Source organism: Thermobia domestica, chromosome 13, assembly GCF_964235325.1.
Source record: "Thermobia domestica chromosome 13, izTheDome1.hap1.1, whole genome shotgun sequence".
In the NCBI taxonomy this organism is placed as follows: Eukaryota; Metazoa; Arthropoda; class Insecta; order Zygentoma; family Lepismatidae; genus Thermobia; species Thermobia domestica.
In genome coordinates, this window is record NC_137466.1 from 69,129,300 (window position 1) to 69,152,999 (window position 23,700).

A 23,700-nucleotide genomic window follows, 5' to 3' on the forward strand; every position below is an offset into this window, starting at 1 on the left:
AGAGTTAGTTAGTTAGTAGAGTTGTTTAAAAATGAATTTAAATCAAAGAGGTATGATATAAAACTAATGAGAACTGTATATAAAAATACTAGAAAAATACACATGAAACAAAACCTGCACATTGAAATACAATTAAAATTAAAACCTAATGAAATACCTAAGCATGGTGTAATTTCACTAGTGCAGCAATGCCCGGTTCAATCTTCATGACGAACATTATCAAGCCATTTTCAACTGATAAGCGATTTCTTATCTTTGTTTTAATGTTTACCATAAAAAAAACACACACTTTCGTACAAGTACGATATAGCAAATGGAATTATTACTTTTAAAGCAGCAATCACCAGACCAGGATATTCTTCTCTCCTCATCAGGCAGAACTTGTCCAAGTCTTCGTTACAGAAAACCAGTTGCAAAGACTTGTCGCATGATCATTCTATTATTTGGTGAAGAAGTTGTGGGCTTAGATCGGATACGTTAAACTCCGATCATTGAAGAGTTTAACATCCATCTTGAACCAGCACCTTCGTCTTTGGGAATATAGATATTACAGTTACTGTATCCACTGTCAGTGCCGGGCGCCGAAAAAAGGGACCACATTTCGGAGGAAGTGTGTTACTCATGTTAGGAAAGTGCATGTGCACATGTGTAAAATAGAAGGAAAAACGCAATAAAATGTGCTCAAAATTAAGGAAAGGTAGGGTTTATTTTGAAAATGTTATTGAGCTTCGTGCCAACCATGGTGGCGCTTCGTAGCTAGTCTGTCGACGTCACTCATATATACGGTGACATCGTACTATACTCTCGCCCCGGGGCAATGATTTTCCATGGCACTGTTCATTATAAACAAAAAAATGGATTCTACTATTATAGAAATAGGTATGTTAAAAATCCCACACAAGCTTATTATAAAACAAATTATAAAAGGGTCGCTGGCAAGAGCGTGTGATAAAAGGGGATCGTGATAGGAATTAGATTGAGAACCACTGGCCTAGAGTAATTTTAACCACATTTCTTATAGTTTCAAAAAGAAAGCTGTCGGGTTACCTATGGTGAATGGGAGGGGGATACATATAAAAGATTGCTAGAAAATGATAGATATTAGATTCAGTTTTCGGGGTCGTTTAGATAAATAGTGAGACTTTCAATTTTGCTTAACTCCGATTAAGCTCTCATTAGTAGGGATGGGCACGAACGACTTTTCTTTGAAACTCGACTCGACTCGAAACAGACATCTTTGAGGTCTACTCTTGGACTCGGCGCGAAAAATATCTTCCAACTCGACTCGGATTAGAGTCGAGTCGAACCAAAACGAGCCAAATCCTGTGTGTAGTCCTACCTAGACAATACATAGACAATAATTATTCTAGCATCAATTATACTACTGTTACTACAAATAATAATAATAATAATAATAATAATAATAATAATAATAATAATAATAATATGACAACACCGTGTACAAACATGAACGATAGATGGTTAGTAAAGGAATACTAAAAGCTAGTTGACTGCCGACGTCGGTAGTCATGAAGTCTACAAGGCAAGGACATCGTTCATTACCCTAAGCTGTAAGCGTCGGTGGACTACAGATGGTCAACTATTAACCTCTCGCCAGAAATTGGTGGCCCCGCAGCGACGATCCGTGATGGCCCAAGTTCCATTTTGAAAACTTTACTACCAGCGGCAGAGACACGATGAAACGCCAACGAACCACAAAATTACTCTCCCAAAATATGTTAAAATGCCTATATGTGTGATTTGTTTATATTTAGGTGAATCAAAAAAACACAAAACAAATACTCCGGGGTGGACGCGAACTATCAATATTACGATTACTAGGCACGTGTTCTTCTGACTTCCCCACGGAAACAATCATAAAAAGCTTGGTTGTTGAAGGATAAATCATTGACGTCTTAATTTAGCCAATCAGACAAACCCCTACATCTCGAGTTCTAGGAGGTGATACCGTGAACCGTTTCAGATTTATTGCTTTCTGGTGGAGTACTATCCATGCGCAAAATTTGAGCATAATAGCCGACATGCATCTTCGGTGCCTCTTATCTTTAGTACAATTTTAATCAGAGATGCTGTGGGTCAATGAAAATTTGATCCAAGACCCACCATGACCCACTATCACCCACCGCCCAAATGACCCATTGGCCCACTCTGACCCATCAACCATCGTGATCCACTCTGACCCACCACCAACTATGAACCACTCTGAACCATTGCGACCAACTCCGACCCACCAAAACCCACCGACATCAACTCTGACCGATGACCCACGTCCTCCTCTCCATTGACTAAAGAGATTACACTTGTAATAAAACAAGACTGTGAAATTATCACTTATCGGAGTTTGAATTTCTACCGTCATTGGCTCAAGCACCTCTTTGTTACAATACTGGTGGGTCTGACCTTTACGATATATAATGGCAAAGTGTTTCTCATCTTCCGAATTAAAATGAATTTAAATTTATCATATGTAATTATTTCTTTGTTGCCTTACAGACACATTTCAGTAGAAAATAGGGTGAAATTTAAAAGTTTCGAATCAAGGAAAAGTAAACCAACGTTAAAAAAAAAAAAAAGAGAGAGAGAGAGAGAGAGAGAAACTAATTTTCTATATAATTAAGCATGCCGTACTAATTGAAAATGCCCATGTAATTAAGTTTAGAATACAAATTTTATGGCCATTTTTCTCTAACTTTATGGCTTGATTGCCTTATGCTCGGAACGCTCCATATATTAAACACCAGCTTCAGCAATTATAAATAGAAAGCAGTGGGTATAAAATTCAAAAAGAACTTTAGTTTGCATTACTCAATTTTTTTCTCAACTAATATCAATCGTTTTCGATTATTTTTACAAATCAACCCACTACCAATTTCCAATATATAGAAAATGCACCCCCGTCCGCCCGCTCATAAAAGACAATTTTAAAAAATGCCAGGGCATATTCTCTTTATTTTTAATAAAGAGTTATATGCTGAATTTCAGCTCTCAGTTGAATGGCTTGTGAGATACTAACTTTTTCGCAAAAATTCGGACTTCTACTTCCCCTAAGGATATGTATTATAATGAAAGTGACACGCGTATGATAACTTCCCAGTTGGGATTGGAGCCTGATTATATACCAAACGTCAATTCATTTGACTTTGCAATTTGACCGTGATGATTACGCAGACATAGTTACTTTCAATTTTTTATGATACATATCCTTATTTCATATGTTACAGATGATTCAAAAATATTTTTTCAAGCAGTTAGCTCCTCTAGAATCTCACAGGCTGCATCCCAAAATCCAACTCCTACTATCCTATGACAATCCAAAAGTGACTGAACTTTTTTTATTAGGAACAAATGACAAAAGAAAAATGGAGATCTTGAAAGTAAAATGTAGAAAAGATCGGTGCCCCCAATAACTACATATTTCTCCGCCCCTTCATTCCGAACTTAAAAATAAAACTTAATTCGAATATGGTTAATTAGTGAATTTATTACAGCTAAATTCCACTCACTACATGCTACAGCTACAACTATGTAACAAAAAATAACAACTGTGAAACATGTTCTGAATTACTATTACATTTCTTACGCTATTATTAAACATATTAGAATAGTAAAAGAGGATTGTTCCTGAAATAGTATATTTGCTCATGATTTTTAACTTTTTCATACGGAAAAAAATTAAAATATTATTCAAGTTTTAAAATTTGCACTCTGCAAATATGTTGCCCTCTAGGCAATGGGACTAATGTGGACTAATGGGAAATGCTGCACTGTTAGCGGCGCTGAAAACTTACGATTCGATTCTAATATCGGTTGATTTCGATATCTTTATGTTGCTACGTAACCACCCTGGGTGCTAATGGAAGCTTAATTGCACTTGAATTGAAAGTAGAGCTATTCACCTAAGCGACCACGAAACTATGGATTCGATACTAATATCGACCCGTTTCTAGCATTTTTGATATGTATCCCGACAGTACTCTTTTTCCAGACTGTAAGAAATATAGTTAAAATTGCTCTAGATATATCAGAATTATGTTGAAACACACACATAAATCCACTTTTATATTCTGTATAAATAGAGAGTGAGCGAGCGAGGGAGCGAGAGAGGGCGACTCAAGGCATCACTACTTCCACATTGCAAAAGCATATATCAGGAATTGAATTGAAAATCTATGTAAAGACTTTCTGCTGTGGCATGCTTCATAAGGACAATTCCAGTCTGCTCACGTGACCTTTGGGGTTCATGAATTTTTTTGCGAGCGTTCCGACTTTGGATTCTCTGTTTATACCCTCTGTTTATGCATCGAATAACTTTTCAAGAACATAAATGACATTCTGCATTATGAATGTTGAGAATTACTCTCTATATGCCAAATAGCTGCAGATAAATACACTACATGATTTATTTATTGCTATTGAACGAGTTTCTTAACTTGTATTTACATCCTCATATATAATACCGACCTACTGTGAAAATTATCTCAGATGTTATATTTTAAACATAATAATTACTATGTTCTGCAATGATTATGTTATATATAAACAACTTATGTATTTTAATGTAATTATTTTATATAATTTTTCATGCATTGCGGAAAATATAATTTGAAAAAAAAGTATTGACCCAGAGGGGGATCGAACTCACAACCTTATGATTTGAAATCCGACAGCTTACCAATGAGCTAACACAAGAACTTCCAGAACTAAGCTTCTAGCGTTGTATAACGAATCTCAAGATAATTATGACATTCATATCCATTACAAACGCTGTTTCTGTTCTACTTTGACTTTTATTTTAGTACTCAGGCGATAATTATGTTCTATTTCTTAATTTTGAGCATTCTTTTACATATGGAAAGATTCTTTAACGTATTTAAATGTTCCATTACGTATGGAGAGCTAAATGATAAGCAAGCATATGGTGACATTAATAAAACGTTTCGAAATATTGTATCATTAAGTATTTCAATCAATGTTGCTTTCTTAAACACTTGGTAACAAGTCTTATTATATTTAAAAGAAGAAAAACACATCTGCAAACTTTTTCCCGATTGCAAAGGCTGGCTTGGAGGTTCGAACCTGGCTTACTTTTTCCCGAAGATACCCGAAGCTGGACTTAGAAAATTTTTGCCTCAAAACACCAATAAAGAATGCGCTCAACCTTTTTGAGACAAGGTGTACATCGCCATCGCATACGCTAACATTGTCCTTGCCATGTTATTTTAAACTGTTAAAACATTCAGTTTCTTGGCACACACTACAAGCAATAGTGCATCGAAGGCCACGCTTTCTGCAAGTGGAATGTGTTATTGCACACATGGTAGCACAGTAGCAACGAACAATGTTGAGCCAATTCGCTGAAGCTGGTGGTAGATCACACATGAGATTGGGTGGAACTTGCCATTCCTTTCTTGCCAACCTCATTCTGTAGCGTTTGCCGGTTTCGGCGTCCACACCTTAACCTGGTGGTAGGTGCGAAGAGAGTGGAATTTGGTGTAAGACGCAGTTGGTTTTCCGTCTTTTAGGAGATACGAAACATTTGGCTTCTGTGACTTTTGCACTGAACATGCGATGTCTAAGACGAGTGAGGTTGGTGTCCTCATAGCCCCCAACAATAGAATTATTGCTTTATGTCTATCTTCGGTTATTGCGCTCGCTGGCTGGCCAAGAAATCAAAATGCAGCAGCTATTTCTCGTAGTCTAGAGTCTCTATGCATTTTTAGAAATGCCTTCTGCTTTCCAAGCCCATACACTCGTGATGCGCTCTCGCAGCCAGTAAAGGCATGCAAAAACAGCAGATGTTCACACAAGCTGGGTCTGAGACTTTTACAAATTAGGTGTATGTCATAATTGGACTTAACAGTTTACCTTGGCTGCATGTCACTGCGGTAGCTGAAGTAGAAAGAAGTCGGATGTGAGTAATATTGGAGCAAAAGTAGTACGTCTGTATCTTCTCCAATCACAAAAAGTGTGACGTGTTTTGCAAGCCGTGGCTGTTGTTGTGGTTATTAGAACATCAACATGTTCGTTAGTGTGAAGAACTGTGCAACCTACTATCTCCAGGTGGACTGATATGGGGTGATCATTCGTTCCTTATTGCTTTTGTTAGACAAGAAGGAATGCATTCCATCGATGTCATAAAATGCACTGTTGGCACAGAACGGGATCCAGCGCGACGACAGTGTGTGACATCTTTCGATGATGTTAAGCCATACCCATCAAATACGATGGCTGATGTGCCATATTTACGAACCGTATACTCAGCAAATGATGCAGCGATATTGTCGTACGAACTACCTTTACATCATGGAAGCCCATGTTACAGATCCATTGTCTAAGACATACAGAATATTTTCTGCTGTAATCAGCATATTAAGGTGTTATTTGCATATCAAATTTTTGCATTATAATATGACTAATTAATCATTTAAATAGGTCGATTTTTATATTAAATTTAAATTAATTTACATATGTAGCAGAGGAAGCAGATTTAATATTGGTATTGTGTATATAAATATTGTTTTGTATAGCATAATTAATCATGTATATCGCATCAGGACAGGACAGGACAACAGGAACATCGATATATTGATATTATTTGCATATTATAATATGGAAGGACATGGAAGTTGAGTTTTGAAAACGATAAAATTTGCTTTTCGTAGAGGCAGAGAAGCTCAGAGAAAAAAAACTTAAGAAAGCAAGCATCTACGCTGTTGCTTTGTGTGAGCGAAGCTTGGGTGTTTACAGTTATACACTGTATCCATCTAGTTATAGAATAGTAACCCAAGAGCTTCAAATATCATACGAAAGAAGAGATAGGCACAAGCTTCTAGAGTACTATTTGTCAGTAGCGTACACTGTTCCTGTGGAGACGGCAAGTCGGAAAATACAATAGCTCTCCAGCACACGAAAATTTAGCGTGTCCGTGTCAAATCGGAGACACAATAGCGTGTGGTTTTGGATAACTCCTCCTACTTTTAGCGTTCTAGATAGAGTAAGCATCCTTTTACTCTAACGAACTTCTGCCTGGCTGTCCAGCCTAGAGAATTTGAAATTTGGAAGAATCCATCCTGGTCCTTGATGTAGTGTGTTAGAAACACACGATAAATGTCTCTGTAGTTTAAGAATTTTTGTCTGCTTCCATAGCATGTTCTGCTACTTGGGTATGTTTTGAGATGTTGTAAAATAAACTTTCTGAATGATCCCGAACTATTTACATAAATTTTAGATCGTTAACATGTTTTCATTAAAGTACTGGCTTGTAGTAATAATGATCAGAAGCCTGGTTGATGGTTTTGGGAGGTAGCATATGGGAAGACACAAACCTGAGTTGTTTTGTTGTTGTTGTTTTTTTTTTTTTTTTGTTTTGTTTTTTAAACCTCCACCTATATACTAGTACTGGGAGCAAGGAAAGGAACGCTCGCCAGAAAAACAATCCTTTATTTCAGGTGTCACGAAATGACAGCACTTGAGAGGCTGTCCATAGCTTAATTAATGTAGATGTTCTGTTTATTTTAGCTCATTTACGTTGATAAACATTTTTAAAGCAAAGAAACATTGAAAGAAAACAGTGTACATTGATTCAACCCCAAACGTCACTTGGACAAGAGTTTGGGTTATTGGTCACTAGGTGGCAGCACATGTCACGACACAGGTCGCAAGGCAGGGCAAGTGACAATATTACTATTTTTTGTGTTTATTTAAGTATTTTGATATCATACGTTACAGTGTTAGTTAGTGAAATATATCAAATTAAAGCTCGTAGAACGAGCTACATAAAGAGCCTAGTGACACGAGATACTTTATTTCGTGTGAACTGTAATGTGTCAAAGTTCATGCAATATTGCTATAGCTCACAATAAGTAGGTCACAGGCAGCGTCCCTGTGATGGTGAAAACTCCCACACACCTATTTTTTGGAAGTTTTGAAAGTGGATTCACCCGACGCGAGTCTCAGACGAACAATGAAAGAGGTCATGAGACTCGGGGCAGTTTATTGATAGATTCGGTGGTACACGCATTGTGCGTGGACAAGTACCACAAAGTGAGATACTATTGGCAATTATCAGTTGATCGTGCAAGTGTGCTTTTAAACTTCAAACATGGTGATCGTGTGTTAAGCTCAAGATAAGCATTTTCTTTTATTCAGTGTAAACTTTATATAAATTACTATTTCATTGATGTTCACAAACTCAGTGTTATAGTTTCAATATAATGCACAGTGAACCAATGGTTCGATTCAGTAATATTTCAAACATAACCTCCAGCGTCGTACCTACGTACAGAGACTGAGTACAAAATAGCTTTGTACAAGTAGGGACTAAGTTATGATCCGCATCGTAGAAAATTGTATATAGTTCACCGTCACCATGTATGTATATTAGTAGTTTAGTGCTTCGTGTATATAGAAATATTTTCTTCATGTGAGTTCTTGGTGCTTCAGTCGAGCAAGACTTTCTAGTGCAAGTCAATTCAATCGCACTATGCTCGAGAGACCATTGGACACTGGTTCGATGCAGCGTGGCGGGTGTTCGTCATAGACCCCTGTAGAAGGAGGAATACAGTCAACTTGGAATCCAGAGACACAGGTCATCTAGGAAACGAATCCAGACTCCGACCGTCAACGGTAGGATTTCTTCAGGATTGGTGATGTGGAGAAGAATTGAGTACAAAATTCTAAGGATACTTCAAGAAAGAAGACCTCAGTGAAGTTGCGAGAAAAAGCGTGCACGAACGGTAAACGTAAGCGAGAGCTCCGCTGAAATATAAGTGTTACATTCGAAAATTCAAAATTGAAAATTATTTTTTTCTCTCTCTTCTTTGCTTACCTGCGCGCGAGTGTATTGTGAAAATGTATCCCCATTCTTTGGATTCCTAACAACTTCATTAAAAGGATTGAAGCTGAAACATTGGAGAGTGTTCCATTTCATCACCCATCTTTGCCGCCAGGTATGTGTTGGCAATTTTATTCCTTATGTTCTCTTTTCAGGCCAGATGCCAGGATTGTGTAAGCACCTATGAATCTGCTGGGCATGTTTTTAGGTGTGAGTGAGTAATTTTCGACCCAGGTTGGTCGTTAAAACTGCGCGTACCTTGTAATTAAGATTCTCATGTTTCATATTTTCTAAATTCTATTTTCAAAATTTTAATTTTAACCTTTTAGACTCTACCGATTGACTTAAATGCTTTCGCATTGAACTTTGTGAGTGGAAGGGTAAAGTAATTAATAGCTTGTGTGTGATGTCTCCTCCCACATTATTACTTTATTAAGTTAATTAAATATTTGTTTTTCACATCACATACATTAAATCTTCCCCCCGTTCACACTGCCTCTGTTTCCTCACACTGTGCGGTCCACTGCTTGCTGAACTCTAGTATCGCATAGGCGGGTGGTGCTTTGTCTGCCTTTCGCATCATGTGGGTGACTTTAATGAAGCTGATGGATAGACAAATAATTCATGCACTAAGGTCTCCTCTAAAGATGTGCTGCCTGTATTAACGGCAACTGACAGTCTTTGATATAACAGATTCGAATCGACAGAGATATCACTGCTAATTTTAACACGACTCGGGGATGCTAGAGTTTTGACTTTATCAGTACGTTTTAATTTCACAGTGAACAGGTCTTTCCCAGATATTTTCTTCGCAAGCACTTCCCTAACTGAAAATAGGTTATGGACGTTAACAGAAGAACCCGCTGTGACGCTAATAGCAGTTTCTCAGAGAGTTGTCTCCATCAAATGCTGAGATGGTCTGCAGTCGTGCTATAAAATGCGACTTGTGTCACTGTTACCAGATGTCATTCTTGATATCGTGGCTTCTTTATGTTGTTTGCTAGTGACATATTCTGTATAAGTAAGAGTTTGCATCGCCAGATTGTGCTCGGCGCATGCTGGCATTGACAGCACTCGCAAGGTGTAAGGGAATCAGTCATGGTTCTTCAGTGTGTAGGCTCATGCAAGACCAATATCGTGTTTCTGCAAAAAACAAAACCCGCCATCGTCAAAACACCTTTAGCACTTATACCTTTGAAGGAAAGAGCACAGAAGTGTGAAAATAATTCAAGAACTATGAAAATTGAAACAACTTTACAATTCTACCATTCTCCCGCCTTTGTTAATGAAATAAAAAACGTTACCAAACGCTTAAAGTAAAATGAAACATCTATCTTGGCTTATTAAATTGAATTATTCTGGCGCATTGAGCCCAATGTAATTTTCCATGTTCCCCTGTCTGGATGGTATCGGATTTTGGATATAGTATTCAGGGGGTGGTCTAGTCTTCATTACAGGTTAAAAAACCTTAGGTTGCAATTTTGTCCAGGTTGACCTATGTATTTTTGACTCTATCTTGACTGGTCTAAAATGGGTTTTCCTACAATCTCTAAATTATTTGCTCAAGATTGAAATTTCGCTGAGTCGCTTTCTTACGTCCTAAAATGGTTGATTTGCCAATTTCGTGATAATTGTTAGATGTTCATCCTGTTATGAGTTATTCACTTTAGATCTATTTTAGTTTATATTTGTTAAAATTTTATTACAGAACATCTACATCTAGAGATTAGCTGATTTTGAGTATGCATTATTTTTTAGCAATACGATTGCATGTTTCCTGAATCATTTGGTTGAGGTTAGCAAGGTGAAAAACTAATTTTCATTTACTTTACGTAGAAATCGAGAAATGTTTTTTTTTAATAAATCAAAGAAAATGGAAGTAATAATAGATATTATAACAATGTCGGAGGCTCAATAAAGATTCGAGACAACGATTACTTTTTAAAAATGCTAATTTGCTAACGGCAGGAAATAACTTGAACTATCAATTGTTTTGTAAACAGCTTGGAAAAATCATAGTCAAACTGAGAAACTTTCATGAGCCATAGTCTCCATCTATCTCTTTCTGTTGATGTAACAATTCTTCGTAACAGTCCATTAATTGTACTCTCCTTTGCTTTTCCTTCTTTTTCCTTCGAGAAAAATTTTTGTCCTGTTCCTCAGGGTACAGATCCTTCCGAGCCAATATCTCAACTAGTTTATCTTCTTCTAATTAAGTATCTGATATTATTTTTTCTCCTCTATAACTTGTAACAATTCTTCATTCGTTTCCTCTTCTATCAAGTTAATTTTCTACATTCTTTTCCATGTAGCATTGTCGAAATCATCCAATCATTTTTGGCTGTTTCTCGTTATTGCCCATGTTCCTACTCCATATACTCCACACGAACATTTGGTGCTATGCTTTTTCGAAACTCATTATTCAAAGACCCACAAAATGGCGTTTATTCTTCTTGAATGCTACTTTTGATTTTCCTAATCTTACTTTTGTTTCATTTTCGTATTTCACTTCTTTACTGGTAATACTACATAAGTACCGAAATCTATTCACCCCTTCTGCTTCCCGTCTTTCTTCTATCCTTGATACAGACTACTTTGTTCCAATCATAATTTGTTTTCTTACGGTTTCTTTTAATTTTCTGCTCAGGTTCCGACAAATAACGTGAGATTAGAAACGAATAATATTAAAGAGTTCTCATGTGAAATTTCATGTTTGTAGAAAATTATTGACAAATTCGAACCTGAATTGTCATAAAGACTGTGATCCCCATTTATGTGATATGCCTACTCTGAATAATATCTACTAGGGCATGAGATTTAGAGCGCGAATGGTCTAAAAATTACCTCAAATTGAAAATGTTACCACTGGAGAGCCATAAAAGGTTTAAAGAGTTATTGTCTAAGATTGCTGATAGATGGGTATAGTGGTTGTATGTTAGGTTGCATAATCTACAGGATGTAGCCAGATTGAAATAAAAGGATAGTGATTCCCAAAACAACATCACCAAAGAAGTTTATTAATAATAATACATCATGATTGTGACCAACACCATAACCGAATTACAAGGTGAATTTAAGAGATACAATACATTGTCTATTAAAGCAGAGGGTTACTAGTGTCATCTCAAAATACACAGGGTTTCAGTAACTCGTTTGCGAGTTAAGACTGTCTTGCATTCATGTCCCAGCACTGACAAGCAGAGAATTAAGAGAAAAACGTACTCACAATTCATAGAAGTCCATGATACCAGGTCACACCGCACTTCACTCGATACACTGATGTTAGTGATTGAGAATGATCGTGATAATGATGACTAAGTCAAGTTGTCAAAAGGTTTTATAGTCGTTATTTTGGAAAACAAACACTTTCACAGGGGTTTTCATTTCTTATTTACAATTTACACATACGGAAGCTGAAGGTTGTTCTGGACCAGGCCTTTCAAATCCTTGAAGAAAGGGATTGTTTATAAAAACAGTTTGTTTTCACCAGAACCTTCTGTAGTTTCCAAAATGACGTACTATTTACGATTCACTTTATTTTTGTTGAGTGAACGTTTTTTTTTTCTGTTAATTTCGTACAGTTCTAGAAATCTCTATTTATCACATGTAGTGACGTATTATATAGATTAACTACTTTACTTTTGTTGTTGAGTTTGTAACTTGCGGAAAAGTCCCATTCTTTATTTATGCTCCAGAGAAGCAGGTAAGTACCTACGTTTTTGAACCACATATCTTAGAATGCATTAAGAGGATCTGGAAGGATTGGAGAAGAATATTGGTTAAGAAACGCAAAAGTTTCATCATGGTCAAAGATTAGAATTAACACTTTTATTTATAAGGAACGGTTTGGCTCATCGTACTTAATATAGGTGTCGTGATCATTTGTAGTTTGTTAAACTTGGTTAAGACTGAATAAGCCAGAAAGCGAAAGTGAGGTGCAATCGGTTTAGTTCTAATTCCTAAACCAACAAACATATAAACCAGGGAGGCAAATAACCACTCGCCAGGGGCGAGTGGTTCATGGTGCGGGCTAGTATTTAATATCATACCGAAGGTAAGTAAATGATTTCTATTGTGGGATGTGGGCTAGTAGTTTTTTCTTGGGCTAGTAAAATTTTGTTGGTTGTTTGCATCCCTGGTATAAAGAATGACCTGAAACAATAGAAACTCGGCTTGTACGGTTCGGAAACAAGGATTAATGAAGAACAACGTTGAATAATGAATGAAAAAAGCTCATTTACCAAGGGATTACATTCAAGAAACTAAAAACCAGGGATGTACTAGTCTCGGTCAACGTGCTCTGGTACGAGCCTGGAAACCATTACCATTACACTTTATTTGTATGTGTAATTTGTAAAGTACTGGAATTGTTAGATATTCAAGTTGCCATGACCCTTACTGAAAGAAGCTTATTTTCAATTGATTTCATTTTCTTAAAAATATTTTATTACTTCTGAGTTACAAGAATTGCTCATTATTCTATTATAACATTCATTTTTTGCAGTGAAATTTTATTACGTAGACCTGAATAGTGTATTGCTGTTTTTCTTTAACTATAATGGTTAATAACATCTTGTTGTAGTTCATCAAATCTCATACCTCTATCGATATTACCTTTCTAGATGATCTACGTCGATATAAACCGCCAGCCGAAGTTTTGGGCTTCAACCACAGCGAGCCCGCAATGGATTGCGGATGCCAGCAGGTCTGCAATTATGTTACATATAATCTACGTAGTAACTATGAACAATCGTAAGTACAATTGTGCTAAATATATATCACTGATATTTAAATAGCAAAATGGGGTGGCTTGAAATTGTACTTTGTACCTTTGTATAGTAGCTTTAGTAGAAAATATTTCAATATCTATACAAATTTCTCTTCATTGAAACTAAAAATGGGTGTCCTTACTGATAAGGTTTTATTAATTCATAGTTTTCATAAATTGCATTCTTAGAGCGAAAACAAATATTTTCATTATTAAGTTGTTAATAAGAGTGTTCTTTTATTGTTGGATTTTATACTGAAAGTTTACCAATATTTTCTCCATAGCTTAAGTTAACAAATGAAAAATAATTCAATTTACTGTTCTGTGCGTCATACTTTCAGCTTTCTAATACCCATTTTACCAAGGATCTTATAAAATAGAGGATCTGCCCTTACAACAAAATCTTGAAGCCATACGTCACAGTTTCGCCACCCCTACTCTGCCCACTCCGCCCAATAGGATTGCAATGTTTTGATCCAACAATTATGGCGGAAACGAAAGTAGCCAATCAGGCGATGGCGGAAACGAGAGTAGCCTATCAGACGTGCCGATGCTCGGTTGTTTTTTGGCTTCATATATTTTATAGGATGAAGATACATGTGGGCAGATCCTCTATTTTATAAGATCCTTGCATTTTACTCTATAGTCAACTTAAAAACCATGAGCGTTTGATTTCTGCCACTTTTCGGTTTGTATGGAAGACTAAGAAACAAAATGGTACCTATTTTTAGATCTCTTATCGTGTTTATTTTATGTAGATTAATATTGAAAAGGAAGTTGTAGTGAATTTTCAACACTTCCGGTGTTAGTAGGAGTTAAGAGTAGAGTTTTGGTAAGGCAAACTTTTTATAAATAATATACATCTTGAAAGTAAAGCAGATGGAAGTCGCTTAGCACTATTTGATTTCTATTTAACAATTTCAAAATTTATCTAAATAGCTATTTAACCCCTTTCTGCATGATTTTTTCTTTTAGCGAAAAATATAATCAGTATTGGAAATCCTCATATGGGAATTTGAAAAATGAATTAAAACTTGAATTTTAGATTTTTCACTTAATTCCGACGAGAAATAAGTAAGTGCCATACATGACACACTTACAACTCACAAAGAACATGCCAGATGACACCAAAATATCTTATTCATATACGCCAATATCTCACACAGCAGACGAAACAGTCATTTGATGCCTTTGATAAATCACAAAAAAGCTAAAGTGAAAAAAGGGTACGTACTATATATGGCACGGCATGCGGTAAGGGGTTAAGTTATGGTTGCTGAACCAGCGAAAAACATACACTTATAGGAGCTAATTAGGTGTGTCTATATTTTCTGGTATTGCACAAACTTGATTAAACAGGAGTATTTTCAAATACATTTAAGGAATATTTTGAAGTCAAAGAACATTACAATACTTTATATTGTGTATGCCTACTTCTTACATTTCAAAACCAATAATAATTTTACACAATAATAATATCTGAATTGTAATTTGCTAAAAAAATGAAAAATGGTTGCTAAGTTCTTTGTCCTCATTTCAACGTTTAAAACATGCCTCAAGAGGATCAAGATAGCTGCAGGTCAGATAAGTATTTGAGCGTCAAGCTCCGATTTTTTTCTCTTTTCACATCTCAACCAATGTTTACTTTTAGACAATTTTACTGTTTGATATATTTGTTAAAATATTTAGCATATTTTAACTATGTGCGGTGCTATTTATCATCTTTAATTTTATATTTATTAGTGATAATAAGTTTACTAATATCTGGCCAATCATTCTTATGGACGGGCCATTTTGAAAATATCTAAATCAATTTTATTCCAAAATAATTACAGTGATAAACTCGATTCGATTCATATAATTACGACTATATAAATATTATAATACCCACATGGATTTGAAGGAAAGGAAAATACCTTGTTGATTAAAAAGGATTAAGTTATTTACAGCGGATGTTTCACTGTAGCCGATAGTAGTAGAGAACTGTCAAGTCCGCTTTTAGTAAATTATTAGGTGGACGATACTGTGTTACAGTGAGAAAGAAATCATCGGCTTGAACAAGAATCGATTGCAAGAAATACACCAAGATATTACTTATTCGCCCTGAACAGTGTAATACTCTTGTGATGAGGATCTGCTCCATTATATTTTGTGATCTACTAGAAATATGTTTTGTCTTTTACTTTAGATGGAACGTGTTGATTGAGGAAAATAAGAGGGATCAGCAGTTGAGCCAGGTCTCCTATACAGTAGGTAGCAATCTCTAATATTAAGGCATGTCTCCTCGTATGTATATGGTCTGAAGTGAAGGGATCCAATACCCACACTATTTGAAATAAACTGTAGATTGGAAATTAAAATAATTATGTAGTCCTTGTAAGTGAAAACAACACATTTCTATCTTTCAGGAGTAATCCATTTGCTCACTCACTCACCGGCTACATCGACATTTACTACAAACACATAGGTGTTGTTTTGTATCACCACACACCTTCATTCGATTGGATTGAACTTGTATGTAAGTATTTAAGATTGGTGTCTCACAAATGAGTTATTAGTAAAGAGTTTGTCTTATATATTATCTTATGCAGCAAAACTTTAAGTAATCAAAACAAGGGAAATTCATTTGCTGAGCACTAGATTATTGAAAGTTAGGTTAAATTGCGTTACATTATGTTTAGGTTGGTAGGTTAAATTTGGTCATGTTAGTTTAGAAAGTAATCCATTTTCACGGATGACTTCAACTATTCAAGATTCGCCTTATAACCTAAGGAAATGGAATTTACAGATGTTAACTCAAGAGAAAGTATAAGCGAATCTTGAATTCAAGATTCACATTTCAAGATTTGCCTAATGCGAAAGTATGTTGGTAGTACTAACAAGAAATGCCAAAAATTTGTAGGTTCTAAATTTATATAAATATAAGTGCATATTAAAACAGTATAAGCACAATTACAGTATATGACGAGATATGATATGTTTGACATCAAGATATCAAAATATTACATGAAGTTAAAGAAGGGATTACGCAAAACAAAATAAAGTAAATATATCACGTAATAAATTCTACGAGACTTTGCATAATCTTAAAATAAACAAAACACCAAGAATCAGTAAAAGCACAATTACATTGTATGAATAGATAGTATATATCCTTGACATCGAGCATCAACATTAGAAATATTAATTTTTTAATTAAGTGCAAACTTTGTAGTCCAGTATGTAGGGGCTTGAAACCGAAAAAAAAATAGTAACTTAATGAAACTTACAGAACAGTTTCATCCCATCAAGTATACGCATATCCTACAAATGCTCAGGTATCCGCCTTAAGCTCCATCCAATATGGCTGCCATACCTACTTGGGCCACCTCCATCTAGAGAAAAATCATGTTTTCCTAGAATTTCTTATCTTAGGTCCAATTTTACAGAACTTACAACAAAATATTTTGTAGTAAAATTTCCCTTTGTTTGAAACCTACATATCTGTAGGTTAGCTAGATAAAGTTACAAATGATAGAGTAGGCTTGTATCGCTTAATCTTGCATCTGTTTCTTTCAAGCGTATTTTCCTGATTTTTTTCAACTTTTTCATAAAGAAGGCAGATTTCTTCAATCAGCCAAACTGTTTAAATACATGAAAATACGGAAGAAACATGGATGATGTGATACCATTTTTACATTAATTTTCAGGAAGTGTCACGACTTTGCGTGTGTTCTAGAAAGGGAAGAAAACTTGTTAGAAATTACTCGGGAGGTAGACAGTTAATTGCAACAAGTTGTGAGTATATTACGATCTACTACGAATCCGGGATAACATTTCCAATTACACTTTTATACATCGTATGATGGTAACGCACTGGCTTTCTGCTGATATTTCATATACAGAAGACATTTCACACCAGTGACTCCTGATGTTTTACCCATAAGAGAAGTGCGATGAGACGACACGTATTGAAGGCGTAACATCAGGAGAATACTTGGCTAGAACAAGATATTCCAGCAATTAATTGGGGAATCGAAGGAGAAAATTAAAAATGTTATCCAATTACTTGTTTGAACATACCAGCACCAAATTCTTTTTTGAAGCTGGTGAATTGCAAATGTAAAACTCTCATTTGCTTAATCCAACTGTTCATGTTCGAAAATGTCTTACTCAGACATGTGCAATAATTGTAGGGAAATCCCATTTTTTTGAATCAAAAGACAACAGGATGAAAGTGACAAGTTGCAGTTATCTTAGTATTGAACTGCCCTCGAATTATATTATCTTTATGAATCTTTCAAAGTTTTATCTTTCTTTTTCTTCGTTGTTTTTCACTGTAATAGGTACCTTTGCTGTTCGAAAAGAAGCAGAGTTTATTATATGAAACCTAAATTACTAAAATAAAAATGTTTTTCTTAAAACTCGTTGTTTCAACGACTTTTTTCATCTGAAGCAGCAGTAACTCTGATCCAACCTAACTGTACTGCTTATGTCCCGGTATTGCACCATGCCAGGGATGGGTTAATTTTTGTCTCTATTATTATTATAGATTATTTCTATCGCTTATTTAAGAAAACTATTTTGCTTAAATAACGTTTTCTCTACGGATTATTTTCCTAAATAAATTTACAGAAATTTTCGTATGAAACCCCACTATTCTCAAATGTATCATATTTTGTATATGTCAATTCTAATTATGGCATGTTGACATATTTTCTTTAAGTTTTTATTTCTATAAATATTATATGTATAACAACAAGGAAATCAAGAAAATACGCTTAAAGAAACATAGCTACAAGATCAAGCGACGCAAGCCTATTTTGTCATTTGTAACTTTATATCTACCTAATCTACAAAGATGAAGTATATATCAAACGAAGGAAATTTTATTTACAAAATATTTTGTTATAAGTTCCAAGACCGTAGACCTAAGGTAAGTCAAGGAAAACATGATCGTTTTATAGACGGTGGCGACCAAATTGGATATGGCAGCCATATTGGATGAAGCGGAAGAGGGATGTTCGGGGACTTTCAGGATATTACTATACTTGATGAAAGGAAATTATCCTGCAAGTTTCATTAAGCTACTAATTTTTGCTGGGTTTGTCAAAATTTTCCCCTACATACTAGATTCAGACAAAGAGCGCGAAAATAGAAAATGTTAACTATTAATGAGGTGCAGACCTAGAGAAGCGTAAGCAAACTAAACCAAGTTTAAACAATAATAATAATAATAATAATCAACTTTCGCCTAATAAGAAAATTAACTCTGTGTCATCACTTTGATTGACGTTTGTATAGCTATAAAGTATTAGGCGAACATTGAATAGGCGAAACTTGAAGCCCCGTTTACGCGAGTAAAACTTACAGCTGATTGTTTCCTTGTAATCTCATAATAAAAGTATGTTGTCTCATTTCTGACTGAAGAAATTAGCAACAAATGAGAAGGGACACCTTTTCCTACTGTCAAATTTATTTTTGGAGAAAAAAATCCCGCACCTAAGGGTTCATTTTGTGTTGTCGCATAAAGATTGTTAGCAGGTAAGCACATTTGTAAGTGAGAGAGTCATAGCGTTAATAAATTACGATAATTTTGTGCAGGTGATAATAGGTCACAAATCTAAGATCAGAAAACTACAGTATTAGGTACCAACGTTTATTCACGTTATTTGGATGCAACCCCAAGATTCGTAGAATATTAAATAAAAGGTTACTTGGAGGAAATGGTTGAAATTTAAAATCAAATGCTGATGTTACCATTAATACTTTTTTTGCTAATGCATATGTGCATGAGATATTTCATAAATATTTACATCTTTATTCAAATACAGTAAAACCTGTCAACTTGGTCACCTCTCTAAGTTGGCCACCTGCTCATCTTGGCCTAGTTCGTCTTGAACCTGCATTTTTCCATAAGACATGCGTTACTTATTACTCTGTAAGTTGGCCACCTGTCTACCTTGGAAGTTGGCTGCATTATGGCAATGTTTACCCTATGAGGGTAATGATAAATTTACCTGTATATCTTGGGCACGCAAAATACCGTTTTGTTATTTTTCTTGAGTCTTTCGTATTCCCATATGATAGGCAGATGTTCTATATTTGTGACAAGACAAAGAAGCATGGATTCACAAGATTTGTTCTTGCAGGTCAATGGGCAGAACACTACCCTGATAAAAGGGTGGTGAAGGAAGATGTGAATAAGAAAGAGTACATACATGAATTCAAGAAATGGTTGTACGTATTTGTTCACCTTGTCTATTTTGGTAAAACCATTAGCTATATCAGCTCCTTTCATCAGTGGGAAGATTTAGTAATTCCGGAAAATTCTTAAGGTTAAAACTAAACATCTCAATTGTCACTATTGGCACCTGACGGGTAGTCGATAGATTGCGGAAGTTTTGAGATATAAATTCTCTTAAGATTTTCTCAAAACATCTTTTGCTCCGAGAAAAACACTTGTAGGTCATTAACATGAGGTAGTTGACCACGAAATTAGAATGTTCAAATGTGCTGAAAATTTTACAAGCACAAGTAATACTAAAAATCCTATTCTAGAAATACACCAATCACACTTATTTTCTGTAAGTTAGCCACTTTTCAATGGAACCGATTGTGGCCATCATAGACAGGTTTCACTGTAAATAGTAAAGACCAGTTCAATGCAATTACACAAGATCAACAACAGAAAAATTCCCCGTGTTTAGTAAGAATTTTCGCCTTAATGAGTGATGGTCTTTCTACACTTATGACAGTTTACTTGAATGTTTCTTTATTGGAAGAGCATTGAATGTAGGGAGGAGAGTCCTTTCTCTTCTATTCTTCTCCAGAGTAATGACAGGAGAACTGAGAGAATAGTATGGAATTATCTAATATCTCCAAACACGAAGATTTCTAAAATGAACTAAAAGAAGTTAAGTTTATCAGTAGAAAGTAGACTGGAAACAATGGTATAAAATTCCACATGTATTCAAATTCAACTATATCCCTGGATTTAGCATTTTGCCCTTAAAATCCCGTATTTCTCTGCTTGCTGAATTTTGTTCCCAAATTTCCCTAAATTAGGAAATTTCCCTCGATATACCAATACTTGTTATCATTGGTTTCACAAGTCCCCAGGTTGCAGAGTTTAAACAATATAGGGATACAGAACGGGAAAAAATACACACACACACACACACACACACACACACGAACTGATGCTTGGTCAGGTCACAGTTAATTTATTGTTGATACGTCACTTTCATTAATAAAGTTTGTTCGTAACACTGATGAATATAGACCCCATGTTGTTGCGCGCTACTGCTTTAATATCGTTGAACACAGAGGAATTTCGTGAACTATGCATAATATACATAGATTATTGCTGCTTTGTTCTTAATTCTCTAAATCCTTTTTAACTACAATTCCTATTTTTCAGCTTCCTTGGGTGGAATAGCAAGTCTATTTCTTGGCTGCAGTGTTATTAGTGGTATAGAAACTATTTACTGGTTGATTCGCAGTATATTCTCAATGGAGTGCAGTATATTCGGAGTGCAGTATATTCTCAATAAGAAGTCAGCACGTTGTTTACCGAAAGCAGCTGAGATAACATCAATTCAGAGTAACAAACTTTTGAGCTGCGATAATAATCAAAGCGCTGATAATTATTGTCAAGCAAGCGAAATTGAAGAAGTGTCACATATACACCCTGTCTGTGTCATTAATATGGAATGATTTTTGGTGATCTCAATTTGTTCAGTGAAGATGACCGTTATGCTGTTTATCATATTTGGGTTCAAGATATATTGGAAATACAGTGTGGGAAGCTTAATCGAGTGTCTACCAATACCATAGCAGCAACGATAAGAGTAAAAGAATTTAATTATGTTACTCTTACCATAAGTTATGTACGTGTGAATAAATGGGGGGACAACTAGGAAATGTCAAAGAAACTTAGCGTACCTTCTTTGTCATTAAAGTCTCAAGTACAATCCGTATAAAATTATTTTAATCTGAAAACAATATGAAAAGTAATAGACTACAGAGAGAATTTATCAGGAACCTTTGACCCTGGAAAACTAACTTTACAAGTAGTCTGTGCGTCGCTCTTAGGAGAAATCAAATAGCAATAGATATAATTTTCTAGTTAATAGGAGAAATCAAACAACAAATGATACAATCTACTATCTAATAGGAGAAACCAAACAACAATAGATGAAATCTGGCTAATAGGAGAAATGAAACAATAGATACAATCTGTTAGTTAATAGGAGATATCAAACAACAAATGATACAATCCACTAGTTAGTAGGAGAAACCAAACAACAATAGATAAAATTTCCTAGCTAATAGGTGAAATCAAATAACAAATGATACAATCTCCTAGCTAATAGGAGAAATGAAACAACAATAGATACAGTCTGCTAGTTAATAGGATAAATCAAACAATAGATATAATTTGCAAGCTATTAGGAGAAATCAAACAATAATAAATACAGTCTTCTTGCTCATAGGAGAAATCAAACAAAAATAGGTACAATTTAGTAGCTACTAGGAGGATTGAAACTACAATACTTCTAGATACAATCCTAATTAACTGGTGATTTTTTTGAATGGTACACACGAATTAATAATAAAAATAACTTTTACAGCAGAATAAAAACTATCAACTCCATCAGATTAGCACGACATACATTTTACTGTTATGAAAATTAATTTCTTACGATTTCCTCGAAAACTACGCATGATAATTTCACCTTCAAATATGTTATTTTGTTCGTCTCAATATGATTTATCAATTGTTATTTATCTGATCTTTGGACGATATCATAGAAAAACAAAAATTAAATTTTTAAGAGTAGACCATAATATTAGGCTATTATCGCATTAACCAAACTGAACAGTATCGTCTTACTAATGTCCTAATGAAAAGCTTGTTTAGTGAATACTTCAACACGCACTCTTAGGGTTTAAAAAAATGTTCTTGAAAATTACGTAAGGAAGACTTGTCCAAATCATTTTGCTCTGTTCAATGAAATCGATTGATTGTTAATATGTTTCACTTTTGGACATATTTTTCGTCAAATGCTAATCATATTGTAGAATATCCAGTACTTATTATGCTATGGTTTAATGAACATGAGATTTTCCTTCGCTTTTAATCGCATCGAATAGTTATGGTCTTAATCTTCATTTCTATCTTTTCCCAGAAAATACATTTGCTTCTTAGAAGGCCACTTCATCATTAATTTATGTCGTGAATCAGAAACTAAAATAAAATCATATTTCTATAGCACAGATAAAAATGTTAGAGAAATGGAGAAAACTACATTATAAAGCATCTAGTTTTTACTTTTACACATAGCGATAGTATTTTTTGTGATCGCTACTAGAAGAAAAAAAATCTAAATATTTTGTGTAACTACCAGTTCCATTACTGAATCTTTCTCCATGAAATTCTTTTTTCGTTAACGTCAATATTCCATATTATGTTTTTTTTTTCTGTTCAATATTGTTATTCTGTAGAAGGTTCTATAATTTAATGTTTTGAGTATACTGCTTACGTATTTATATTTTCATATCTTTCAAATATACTGCATTTTAAACTAATAAAATTGTTTTAATTTCTTACAATTTCCTCAAAAACTACGCATGATAATTCACCCTCAAACAAGTTACTTTGTTCAACTCAATCTGATCTATTAATTGATATATAGTTTTAAACTAATAAATTACATAATTGTAAACTAATAAAGGTTGTGGATATTATGGAATAACAACTACCTACATTACGAAATTCTGATTACTGTGTAAATTTTTATGTATGTTTTTTAGATTAGGAAATGATAAACGAACATTGGGGAAAATCGAGTTAATATAACGATATTTTGGAAAGTATTTAAGTATAATGTTCGTAACTGTTAGGAGTATGTGTGCCACTGCTGTGAATGTCAGCATCATTGTCAGTAGAAGACATGATCTGATACTTAACAGAGTGTATATGTATATACAGTGTCGGATCCAAGTGGGAGCTATAGGGGCTATAGCCCCCCTTCCTTGATGCTCAGGTTTACACTGGATAAAATGGGCTTCAATCCTGCTTTACACTGGATAA

At 34.8% G+C, this 23,700-nt stretch overlaps 2 protein-coding genes across 2 annotated transcripts in view; both read left to right on the top strand.

Annotated features, from left to right (window-relative positions):
* Window positions 1–6,356, top strand: part of LOC145667632 (sodium channel protein Nach-like) — a 44,321-nt gene extending 37,965 nt beyond the window's left edge. The window contains exon 8 of the mRNA XM_081735094.1: window positions 6,128–6,356. Coding sequence (XP_081591220.1) covers window positions 6,128–6,356 — 229 coding nt within the window. The remainder of the gene's footprint in view (window positions 1–6,127) is intronic.
* Window positions 6,357–7,696: 1,340 nt separating this feature from the next.
* On the top strand, window positions 7,697–23,178 carry LOC145669210 (uncharacterized). The gene is made up of 4 exons (XM_081737537.1): window positions 7,697–8,969; window positions 13,477–13,606; window positions 16,031–16,140; window positions 21,025–23,178. The coding sequence occupies exons 2-4, from the start codon at window positions 13,539–13,541 to the stop codon at window positions 21,318–21,320; spliced, it is 474 nt and encodes a 157-aa protein (XP_081593663.1). The 5' UTR covers window positions 7,697–8,969; window positions 13,477–13,538; the 3' UTR covers window positions 21,321–23,178.
* The last annotated feature ends 522 nt before the right edge of the window (window positions 23,179–23,700 follow it).

Excerpts from the sequence above, each read along its gene's own strand:
- LOC145669210 (XM_081737537.1), top strand. The coding sequence starts at position 13,539 with ATGGATTGCGGATGCCAGCAGGTCTGCAATTATGTTACATATAATCTA. Across the intron at positions 13,607-16,030 it reads CGTAGTAACTATGAACAATC|GAGTAATCCATTTGCTCACT; the intron begins GTAAGTACAATT and ends TCTATCTTTCAG. Across the intron at positions 16,141-21,024 it reads CGATTGGATTGAACTTGTAT|CTTCCTTGGGTGGAATAGCA; the intron begins GTAAGTATTTAA and ends CCTATTTTTCAG.